Source organism: Medicago sativa, chromosome 2, assembly GCF_051527215.1.
Source record: "Medicago sativa cultivar Bolivia chromosome 2, Bolivia_mono, whole genome shotgun sequence".
Classification (NCBI taxonomy): domain Eukaryota; kingdom Viridiplantae; phylum Streptophyta; class Magnoliopsida; order Fabales; family Fabaceae; genus Medicago; species Medicago sativa.
In genome coordinates, this window is record NC_140750.1 from 48,655,068 (window position 1) to 48,667,106 (window position 12,039).

Sequence of the window (12,039 nt, forward strand, 5' to 3'; positions counted from 1 at the left end):
TCAATTTAAGTGGCGCAGCTGTGTTTAAATGGCAAAATAAATTTGGCTCAATTTAACAAACACTAATTAAACGAACAAACTAATGAACCAAATCATCAAAATGTCATAAACAAAAAAGAACATAATGTCATCAAAATACATACATAATGTCATGAAAATCCGAAATGTAAACAGCAAGTCCTAATCCTACTGCTGGTCCTGGTCCTGCTGGTGCCTCCTCCTCGGTCTCTGGGCTCTCCTCCTAGTAATGATCGGCGCGATCTGCTGCCTAACATCCTGCAAGGCCGCATACAACTGCTGAGGGGTCATGCTCATCACCTCCTGACCCAAAAACTCATCAGCATGGGCAACAGCGCCGCTAACCATGTCATAGGTGTCAGGGGAGCTTCTCGCCTCGTACCGCTCCCACTGCTCTGCAGCGATCTGCTCCTCGTTTGGAGGCCTCGGAACATCTCCCGGGAGAAGTGGCAAAATCTGAGGGTGAGACACAACCGTGTACCATCGTACATAGCCCTCTGCCATACGCCATGGCTGCTCTCCTGCCTGCTCACCCCAATCATCCGCCTTAAGCGTGTGAGTGCGGAAGTCCATGAAGGCCTGCACAATCTCAGTCGGTGTCAGCGCTGGAACATCCGTCGGAGGTCTAGGTACGGACTGGACGTATCCGTACTGCCTCAATACCCTCTCCGGCAGGTGACGGTACACCCTACGATCGCCGCACATGATCCAGCCAGAATACCAAAATACCTCCTCGAAAGGCTGGAACTCCCTGTGCCCTTCGTACGGCCTCCAGCATACGTCGTCAAACGTAATGCGATCAAGCAATGACCGATACGTGGCCCCCTCTCCATGACCCTTCTGAAGAGTCCACCTCGCCGCAACCGGTAAATTTTCAATGTAGTCCGGGTTTGGATCAACAGTGTAAAACTTAGGGAAGTGCGACAAAAACCATGCCTGCATAAACCATACAAATCACATATAAATAAATTAAAGTTAACTAAAAAAATAAAATTTACAATTAACAAAAAAAATATAACAAAATAATAATAGTTAACAAAAAAAATTTAATTTAAATTTAATTTTTACTTACAGTGAGCAGTGTCACGCTTCCCCCAAGCTGTCTGTCTCCGGGCAAACAGGCCTGAGCTAACTCATCGTACAGGTATGCAAGTGCCATCCCTCCCCATGAATAAGCACGCATCCCCGCGTAGCCGTCCGCCATAGTCGTCAAATAAATCAACTGGATGCGCTTGTTGCTTCTATCCCCAAACAACAGGCATCCAACCAAGTATAGAAGGTAGCACTTCACACAATAAGTCCTAACCCTCTCCAGCTCCTCCAGCTCCTCTGGATCCTCTGTATCCGCCAACAAGTTAGCTCTACCAAGGTGCGTCGTATAGAAATCCCTCAGCTTTGGATAACTAATGTATCCACCATACTCTGTATTGCAGATTTTCTCTGCCTCCTTCCTCGACGCACCCAAGTGAGTCATCAGTAGTGCCTCTCCTTCATGTCTCAGCATCTTCTTCCGGTGGCCCAAAATCCGCCCTTCAATCGGGACATGCATAAGACATGCGACATCGTCCAAAGTCACAGTCATCTCCCCCATGGGCATGTGAAAAGTGCTGGTCTCGGAATGCCACCTCTCGCATAGAGTCATCAGCAAAGCGGGAGGCACAGTGGCGTAGCCCAAGTAGACCAAGTCATGTAAGCCACTCGCCCTAAGCGGATCCCAAAACCATCTCTGATTGGGGTTTGGACGTCCGAGACTCAAAATCTTAGGGCCGTGATTAATTGGCTTTACAACACGCTTCTTGTGGCACTGAAAAAATAGAAAATTAAACATAGTTTAAACAATGTAAACATTTAACTAATAAATATAAAACTTGATAAATGCTAAAATAAAAATAAAGAAAACATATAAAGAAAATCACATATTAATAAAAGTTGATATTATAATTAAAAAAAGCATATTAAGAAAACATATAAAAAAAACATATTAATAAAACATATAAATAAAACATATTAATAAAAATTAAACAAACACACACATAATTAAACATATTAAACATATAAAATGGAGAAAACATATTAAGAAAACATATTAAATCAAGAAAGAAAAAATAAAGAAAATAATTAAACAAACACACATATAATTAAACATAAAGAAAGAACATTTTAAAAAAAAAAAATACTTACGTCATCCTTATTATACCAAAGTGGCAATGCCACATGATTGGCATAAGAGTGAAGCAGATCAATGATCTGCGGTCCTCCAGGAAAGGGAGCGTCCGTAGGCAACACCTCCGGGGCAGCCGCCATAGCAATGTCATCATCGTCTGGCTCCCCTGGCATATGCGGCTGCTCTGGCTCGTCGTACCCACCATCAGTCACATCATGGTGATCCTGATAGTTCAGGTACTCCACCGCCTGGGTCGGGTCAACCACCTGCGACTCTTCAGGCTGTGCCTGAGAAGCCTCAGAAGGCTGAGAAGTCCCTGAACCATCCCCCCCCCCCCCTCCGACCTCTTCCCCTCTTTGGGATATGTGCGTTTCTCCTCTCCTTCTCCTTCCGGTAGCTTTGTGTCTGAGCACGCCTACCACCAATCATCTTAGATGGATCAATGGGCTCCTGATCGGCCATATCTACACAAATTTTTAATAAATTAACATCATTTTCCATAACATAATCAAACACATTAAACACACTAGTCATAACTTAATCATTAACATTAACAACAATCAACATCATTTCCATAACCTAAAATCATTCATACAATCATCATTACAATAAAATCAATAACCTAAACTAATCATTTCTATACACTTACAATAAAATCATTCATACAATCATCATTATGTCCATCATTTCCATCATAACTTAATCATTTCTATACACTTAATCATTCACATCATAACCTAAATACACTAAAAAATCAATATACACTTAATCAAACTATAATTAACATCACTTCTATCATTTCCATAACCTAAACTAACTAAATAATCAAAATAATTTTCATTGAGGCATTGGATCAAACACTTTGTGTGCAAAGTATAAAACATATTCAAATTGTGTTCATTTGCCACCATTCAAAGCCACATTACCATTTAAACAGCATAGGCAACATCTACATTCATTTATCAATTCAAAAACTACACATGCAATCATCAAATTGTCTATTTTAATCATCAACTAATCATTAACCTAACCACATGCAAACTACTCTAATTTTTAAAAAAAATAAACCTAACAAACTAACATTAACATTGCAATGATTAAGGGTACTTACTTGTGATAATGTGGTGATGATTTGCTTGCAATTCGTGAAAATGTGATTTTGGAGGGAATTTGTTAGTGTTTGAAGAAAAACAATGAAACTGGAACTGCTTCTGTTCGTGATGTTTATGTTCAGAAAACTTCGGCAGTTAACTGCCGAGGATTTCCTCGGTAGTTAACTGCAGCCGGATTTTTAATTCCTCGGCAGTTAACTGCCGAGGGGGCAAAAACGTATTTTACATGTGTGTCCCAGCCTTCTCTAATGTGTCAACAGCAATTTTCTCATTACATAGCTTAAAGTCATGTACTTGGTCTTTCGATTTGTTATTCCTGTTTGATTCTCCATGTATTCGACAATTGGTTTTCGCCAATCATTGTTTGACATATTGTCAATGGCAAAAATTTCAAAAATTTCCAAAAATATGTGAATAATAGTTGACAAAATAATGTCATGAACCTGACTGCTCCATGAAAGTTTACGAAATCTGACAATAGTGATAGCAAAAAATTATGCCAAAAGGGCACTTTAAGAAAATATGCCCTGATGTTTCATAAGCTTTGTTTCAAAAGCTACAGACTGAAATAGTTATTCAACCTCTATGAGAAAGGTTGTTGTCGGTAGGAATTTTATAATGAATAAATCAAATGCGTATCTTTTTTCCTTTTCGGTTTAAGTTTGTTCTATTTGTGGTTTTATATTGAGTTGGTTTGATTTTGAACACCCTTAACCAAGAGTGAGGTGGTAAATTAAGAATCATACGTGAAGAGTGAAACACATGATGAGCGATGGTTTAAACATATGTTTACTAGTTAAGACAGCTTTCACTGGACAAACTGATTTTGTAAGATTTAGTTAGGTTCAAAAATCCAAATTTGAATGCATATACTCTTCCATTTCCATATCGTTGAAATGTAATCTTAGAAAATTAATAGTGAAGAAAGAAAATGATGATGTGTCGGGAGTGAGGGAATGGGTGTTACACGTACGTGTAATCTAATTTGGTCCTATATGGAACCAATAGAGAGAGAATGAGCATCTCTTTGAAAATCATTGTGTATTAGTTAAGGGCATAGAATGTTGTTCTCTACATGAACTTGACTATTTGCCTGTTTGGATAAAAAGCAGTTCATAGCACAAACGCTTATGCAAGCGCTTGCATAAACTATTTTATAGCAAAAGGTAAAATAACATTAATTTGCTTTTGTATATACTATAAATTGTTTTAATAAGCTATATTGAAGAATTTGTGAAAATAAGTAGAAAAAAGCTTATGGATATTGTCATAAGGTGTTTCCATAAGTTCTCCCAAACAGTCTCACAAAACTTATGACAATATATAAGCTCAAATAAGTCAATTCAAACATATCCTATATCAACATTAGAGATATTCACCCTTTGCAGTTTCTTTTATCTTATTCAATAATACAAATTTCCAGTGATCTCCTCCTTTATTCCACAACTATTTACTCTCTGATTTTTGGCGACCATATCTACAAAATTGTCGTCTTATTTTAACTTTGTTTTCCATGTAAAATATTTGCAGAAAACATGCAAAAGAAAAAAGATGCAGTTTTGTAGTCAAGCAAACTCTTAGATTTTCCAACAATAATACCATCCATTCTTTTACACAAGAAAATACGTAATTGCTTTGAACTCGAAGCAGCAGAGCTAAAGCTTTAAAGCTGGACCAGCATATACACCACTATTCATATAAAGATTACTAGGTTCTACCTCTGCAAGCCAAGCATATTCATCCTCTTCACCATCACATATAGATCCATTTCCTGCTGCTGCAGATCCAAAGCAGGTGGATTAGGAAACAATAAATAAAGATGTTATGAAACACGGCATCAATGGAAAAGATAGAGAGAAAGCTTGAAACTCTTGTTTATTGATAACAATGAAAATTTTACAAGTGAAGAGATGAGTACAATTTGACTACCTTAAGCCTATTTATAGGCACCAACTAACTGGTAACCACCACCAACTAGTAACTAACCTACTATATCTCCGATAAAATATTATAACAAGAACAAGTTTATCATACTAAGTGGGGTCGGATACATGAATCAAACAAACTCATAATGTTATAATAAAAACCATATTTTTATGCAGCCCATTAATCTCTAGATCCTTGATAATTTCTCTTAATAGTTTTTCTAGGTTTTCATCTACCTCTAGTGATTTGGCTCCCCTCCATTTGATCTACTCTCCTTACTACATAATCCACAAGTCTTCTCTCTACATGCCCAAACACTACGTAAGTCTAGTTTCCGCCATCTTTTCTACTATATGTACTACCCCAACTATGTATCTAATGTCGTCATTTTTAATCCTATTTTGTCTAGTCTTACCACACATCCAACACAACATTCTAATCTCTACTATGCTTAATTTATTTTCGTGTTGGTTCTTTACCCTTACCACACATCCAACACAACATTCTAATCTCTACTATGCTTAATTTATTTTCGTGTTGGTTCTTTACCGTCCAACATTGTCCAGTACAACATCGCCGGTCTTACCGTTTTTCGATAAGATTTTCCCTTCAGTTTGAGTGGTACTTTCGTATCACATAAAACACCTGAGACCCTCCTCCATTTCAACCACCAACCGAATACGGTGGTTTACATCTCCTATCTCTTCGCTGTTTTTTACTATAGACTTTGATTCATGTCATAGGGATTAGATAAAGTTTTACGTTGAATGCCCAAGTCTACCACAACCCTCTTCTTTTACCCGACTTGGGACCGGCTATGAATAGTAAGGCTAATATAGGCATGATTTTAAATAAAGATATTAGTGGAAAAATATAATTAATACTTCTTTAATATTTTAAAATAACAAGTAATATGAGACAAATGTTCTAAAGAGGACAGTAAATATGAGACGGAGGGAGAACGATGTATTTCAATCAAAAGAGATTCAGCCAGATTACTGTTTGATATAAATATCAATTGACATTTCTATGCAGTTACTTACAGAATGTTGAATAAGGATAATCGTGATAATAAGTACATTTCCTTCCTTCATATTCTTTGTAAGGAGGTGCGAGAACGTCCAGCATGGCACAAGGTGTTACTGCTGTGAAACAGTGAATATTTCCACCACGGTTTGGATATAAAACTGATGTTTCACATGGTGCATTCAAAACCTTATCAACTGCTAACTTTGCCAGTCTTACTGCAACAATGAAAAAACAAAACCATGGAAATACAGATACCAGGTAGTTCCAAAATAGGGATGAAAAAGGAAGGGTTTATATCATTAAACATGGTGATTTTCACATTATCTAATGCTAAAAACAGATTTCCTGAATATTATATTCGATAATGCATGTTCTCAACGACTAAAGTGTCCGTTTATGAGGTATTAACTCAGCAGTAAGAATTTGACCATATAACCTCAAGTTCTGAGTTCAAATCCCCTCGGAAACGATTGTAAAATGGCAATCAGTGCCAATTTAATTTATAATTCCCTTTTCTCCAATTTCGAAAAGAAAACAAAATAATCAGATCGAAGTGTCCGACCCAATCAGTATAAACCAAAACATGGCATAATGAAAGTATTTATGCGAGCAATTTCTCACATGACGATTTTGATCATTGTCTAAGTTGATCACAGTAAGGCATTGTAAGTTTGCAACAATTTCCATTAGGTGGCTTTTGTCCATACATGCAAAGTCAGATAAAAGAAAGTGTAGATGTTGTAGTATACTTATGTCAGAATGAACATCTCATACAAAAATGTTGACCCCTTATACCTTTTTTACACCAACTGCACGCAACCAAGGGAGGATATAATTTGAAACATTTTGGTAAAATAACATCCCAAAGGATAATACACACTCATGCAATATTGTGAGACATCGTCTTCAATGATGCATATTAACAAAAATATTAACTTTTCAGAAAATAAAATGCAAACAAAATAAGAAAGTCAACTTATGATCGAGTAAATACAACATACAGGTTATACCTTGAGCATGTCCTGGTCCCTTGCTTTCTACGATGCAGGGTGGCTCAACCCAGTCATAAGCTTTCACATGTAAAGATCCGTACAGAAGTTTGCTAAATACGGTCATTCCAGGATGGTCGTGGAGTGGAATAACTGAAGAAGTTGGGAAACAAAACATACACATCTGCACCAATTCAAATACCTCACTTCTCATTTCGAACAGTTTTGAATTTCATATGAAAATCAGTATAATTGATGTTATGATGCAAGCATCCGGATTAACGTAATAACAAGACGCAATGAGCAGTTTGGCTTTATTTGACTGACACGGTAAATCTTCATTAGGCAATAGACAAAAATATTGAAAAATAATAAATGAATATACACAACAATAGACATGCTGCTTGCATCTTAGCAGAGGCAGTTTACTGATGCCATAGCCATACCCACAAACACACAAACTGACTATCATGGTGTCGTCGAAGAAATTGTATATGGAGTCCATGGCAGATTATATAACTTATTGTGGGAAAACAAAAAACTATGAGTGGAAACATATCACGTTCTTACAACTTATGAGGCATGAGCTTTTATATGCAACACTTTGCTCATATGACTAATTATCTTATTGATGTAAATGCACAAGTGCTAACTGCTAAAGCTCACCGTAAAACTATCAGATTCATGAATGTCCACATATGTTATCGGCTTAGCCCATCGAGCTACTCTACTCAGTTGGTTAACACCGAAAAATCCAAGCCCTCGATCATCGTCTGCAGCTTCCTCCTTTAGCCCAACATCAACTGGTTTAATAGTGTCTGCCGAGTCATGAATCATAAATACTAATAAATCTATAATCCATTACTCAAAATAACGTAACATATTGTGCATTTCAAAATAAAAAAATGTATTAAAAGCAGTCTGTATTTTCATATGAAATGGCCGTGATAGATTTTTTATAAAATGCCTAAGAATCAGAGTAAAAGCTTATTACTCTGCACAAATAAAACAATGTCACTATTCACTTTGCCAAACAAGTTAAACATTAACAGTCAACCAATATCATATTATCTGATTATTGAATAATTTGCTCATAATAAGTGACATAAAATCTAGTTCCGGAGCGAATTCTCCATAAATAAACTTTTCATAAGAACATGCTTTTCATTTTCCCAACCTTTTTTAATAAGAAAGCTAGAAAACAACAGCGAAAGCTAATTTTTCGGGCTACAATTCATCTTGGGAAACCCCAATAAAGAATAAACCTTCAATTTTATTCTTAAAGTATCGTTATCTCTTGTATTTAGTTCCTGATCCATAGAATATAATAAATAGTTCATAAACTATTCTAAATTCCTCAATTACTTTCTATTCTGATACACCAAAAAGAATCACATTGCTTGCAAATCAAGACTGATGGTGCTTTATAAACACCCAAACTTCTCAACCCGCATAGATGCCTTGTAACTAAGAACAAAAACATCAGGGCATGTACAGAAGACTTAGCAGACAGTATTTCGGAAAAGCGGTGCAAACTTAAGCCACACACGAAGGCTGTCAGACCCTTTAACCCATTATATCCTCAACTAGAGCAATACTGTTTAGGTACACCAAAGATTCCCACGTGACTTAGGAATTGAGGCTAAGGTGGTTTATAAACACCCATACTCAACCACCTACTGAGGTGCCGTTTTTTTTTTGTAAACCAAGGTATCCTCCACACACGCGGAGACAAATCCCCTCAAGGTTACTGATATCCATTTAAGGGTCTCCCAACAAATGTTTTTCCATATGCACCGGCCAAGAAACGAATCTTAGACCAAATGGTTAAGAAACCTATGTATCTACTACCACTTGTGCCATTTTATGTTGGAACTGAGGCACCTTTTAGCTATGGAAAAAACTGTAAGGGCTTAAAAAGGTCTAAAGAGGACAATACCTCAGAAAAGCAGTGCAATGGACTTGCAGTCGTAACATTTGCATGAAGCACGGATACAGACACAGACACCGGACACGACACACTGACACTGCTAATAATATGAGAAAATCACATAATTCAGTGTAATTATATGTGTCGGTGTCGTGTCGCCAGGACACACCTAATCCGAGGAGTGTTTGTGCTTCATAATTCGAGGGCTACTGTTCCGGAACATCTAAAAGTTTCTACCAAGGCGCCTTTTAACTAAGGATAGACGATTTACACGAAAAAGCCAAACAATAACTCATAAAAGTTACATATATTCATCACAATTAACAACCACTCAGCTATGCAACTTATTCAAGTACATTCTCACACTTCAAAACCAAACAATCCAAAGAGTCATTAACACAAACACAACACCAACAATTTTCACAACAACAACCACCACTTAAAATACCCATAAACCCAAATTTCTCTTTTTTACAAGAAACATACCGAGAATTGAAGAAAGTTTGTGCAAAGCTTGAGAAGAAGGAGAGGGTATTCGAGAGGGAGAGAAAGTGTTTTTACAGTGGTCGTATAAATCTTGAACCTTAGAGTTTTGGTGCTTCATAGTAAAGTATCTTTGAAATGAAGCGAAAACCATGTTCTTGTTCTGTACAAGTAGTGACTTCATCTTATTAGATAATAAATGTTGCAATTTTGGAACTCATTTCTGGTTTTTCTTTTTACTGTGGTCGGTGCCGATCCACCACCAAAAACTGTTTTTGTTTAAAACACAAACAAAAAATTCCCAACTTTCAAGTTTTTTTTGTTTTTTTCCCTCAGAAGATTTTGAAAAATTAATATAAAGTATTTTTAAATGCAATTTTATTTTTAGTAAAGTAAAGTTTTGGTCTATAATTTTGAAAATCGGCTTTTTGTTTGAGACTTTAATATTTATCAAAATGTTTTTTTTTAAAGAGGGGTTAATGGGTCTTTACCCTTGTAATATAGGTCATTTCCGGTTTTTCCCCTATAATTTTTTTTTTTATTTACCCCCTGTAAAAAAAAATTGTTTTGATTTACCCCCCTAATAGGCCAAACAAAAACGAAAATTTCTTGAAAAAAAATAAAATTGGTTTTTGTTTGGCCTACTAGGGGGTAAATCAAAACAAAAAACTTTTACGGGGGTAAATCAAAAAAAAAATTACAGAGGGGAAAACCAAAAATGACCTATATTACAGGGGTAAAGACCTATTAACCCTTTAACAACATTTGATCTATAGCATGACATGAGCACTTGTTTGTTAGAAGGAACTTTTTTTAAAATTCAATCTTGGAAGTCTTCAAGTTTAAGTTCAAAGAAGAACTAGCTGCTCTGAGGCAGAAGCAGGAGACTTTGGAAGCTCATATGGTGAGCATAATTGCAAAGCAGGAAACCATGGAAGCTCAGATGGCGAATGTCATGGTAAAGCAAGATGGCACGAGTTATGTACCAAGGCCATTCTACAGCTGCTGAAGATCAAACCTTAGGACTTAACCTTTTTTATTTTTGCATTTTGTCATCACTTTGTAATTTTAACTTGAATTTTTACTATGCTTTGAACCCTTTGTTGTGCTTCTGAATGAGAATTGTATTTGCTATCAGTATCTTTTCTTGCATATTATTAATTTCTGTTGATTACAAAATGGGGAGTAAGAGTCATAAGTATTTAACTCTGAGTCTGACTAATGAGAACTTAGACTTTTTAATCAATTCTTATGTAAGTAACTTATGCTCTAATTTTGTGAAATTCGCTTTAAATGAATTAATTAACAGCTAAGACTTAGGGGGAGCTTACAAACCTCGCTTTTGGATTATCAAACTCATGAGGAGCTTACAAACCTCAAACCCATAAGTCAACTAGTTAATTAACTTTTTTTTGAAAGAATAACAACAATTGTTCTAGACATACTTAGGTTTGTCATCATCAAAAAGAGGGAGATTGTTGAACTAAAATGGATTTTGTACAATGCCTCTGATGTTTTGATGTTAACAAAGTTCGAAAAGAACAATAGAATATGTTAATAAGTGTTCAAGTGTGCAGGATCATAAAATTAAATTCCAATTGTCATACCAAGTTATGGTTATGGAAGAACAAGATTATGAGCACATATAAGAGCATCTCAAACAAGTGAGAAGCTGAAGTTTTGGAACAGGCTCTGAAGTGGTCAAGCATTTGATGGTTTGAAGACTCTAAGGGTGTCAAGACTCTGAAGCCATGTAAGCATCATAAGAATATTATCAGCTTTATCTTCTTCTAAAGGCAGGTCACTATTAGACTATGGATAGTACAGTTTGTTGCATTCTGACCACATGCAAAAACAAACAAGAAATTCATGGAAAAAGAATTTTGAATGACTATTCAACGGTATTAACCAAATCAAGCAATATTCCAACGTCTTGGATCAAGCTTCTGAAGGACTCAAATTTATGCGCTGACAATCTTCAATGTCTCTTAGAATTTCCCCTATATAAGGAGCTGAAGTCTTACTCTGACAAAATCAATAGTTTACTAACACTTGAAGAATTTCTTATAAACTTTTATATATTAGAAATTCTTAAGTCTCAGAGTCCATTTGAATTTTATTGTATTACACCTTTGATTGTATATCAAGTGTAAAACCAAACAAACTTTTATTTGAAGAAAAGCGACACTCTCTGAATTTTTACAAGTGCCCTTACTCTATAAAAATCAATAGTGTATTAACACTTAAAGAATTTCTTATAAACTTTTATATCTTAGAAATTCTTAAGTCTCAGAGTCAATTTTAATTTTATTGTATTACACCTCTGATTGTATATCAAGTGCAAAATTAAACAATCTTTTATATCATTAAGTTAGATTGTTAAAATTC

At 35.9% G+C, this 12,039-nt stretch overlaps 2 protein-coding genes across 3 annotated transcripts; both read right to left on the reverse strand.

Moving 5' to 3' along the window:
* Positions 1-1,790: 1,790 nt before the first annotated feature.
* LOC146947092 (uncharacterized) lies at positions 1,791-2,644 on the reverse strand. The gene is made up of 3 exons (XM_085748375.1): positions 2,552-2,644; positions 2,196-2,469; positions 1,791-1,822 (listed from the first exon to the last, which is right to left on the reverse strand). The coding sequence occupies exons 1-3, from the start codon at positions 2,642-2,644 to the stop codon at positions 1,791-1,793; spliced, it is 399 nt and encodes a 132-aa protein (XP_085604501.1).
* A 2,207-nt stretch (positions 2,645-4,851) lies between these two features.
* LOC146947093 (2-aminoethanethiol dioxygenase, putative (DUF1637)) lies at positions 4,852-9,889 on the reverse strand. Of its 2 annotated transcripts, none has more exons than XM_085744785.1 (5): positions 9,655-9,889; positions 7,905-8,056; positions 7,260-7,422; positions 6,264-6,464; positions 4,852-5,071 (listed from the first exon to the last, which is right to left on the reverse strand). In XM_085744785.1, exons 1-5 carry the CDS (start codon positions 9,833-9,835, stop codon positions 4,950-4,952), a joined length of 819 nt encoding a protein of 272 aa, XP_085600911.1. In that variant the 5' UTR covers positions 9,836-9,889; the 3' UTR covers positions 4,852-4,949. The 2 variants fall into 2 exon arrangements, with proteins under 2 accessions (XP_085600911.1, XP_085600912.1); XM_085744786.1 differs by having other exon boundaries at positions 7,905-8,041; positions 9,655-9,863.
* Positions 9,890-12,039: the final 2,150 nt, after the last annotated feature.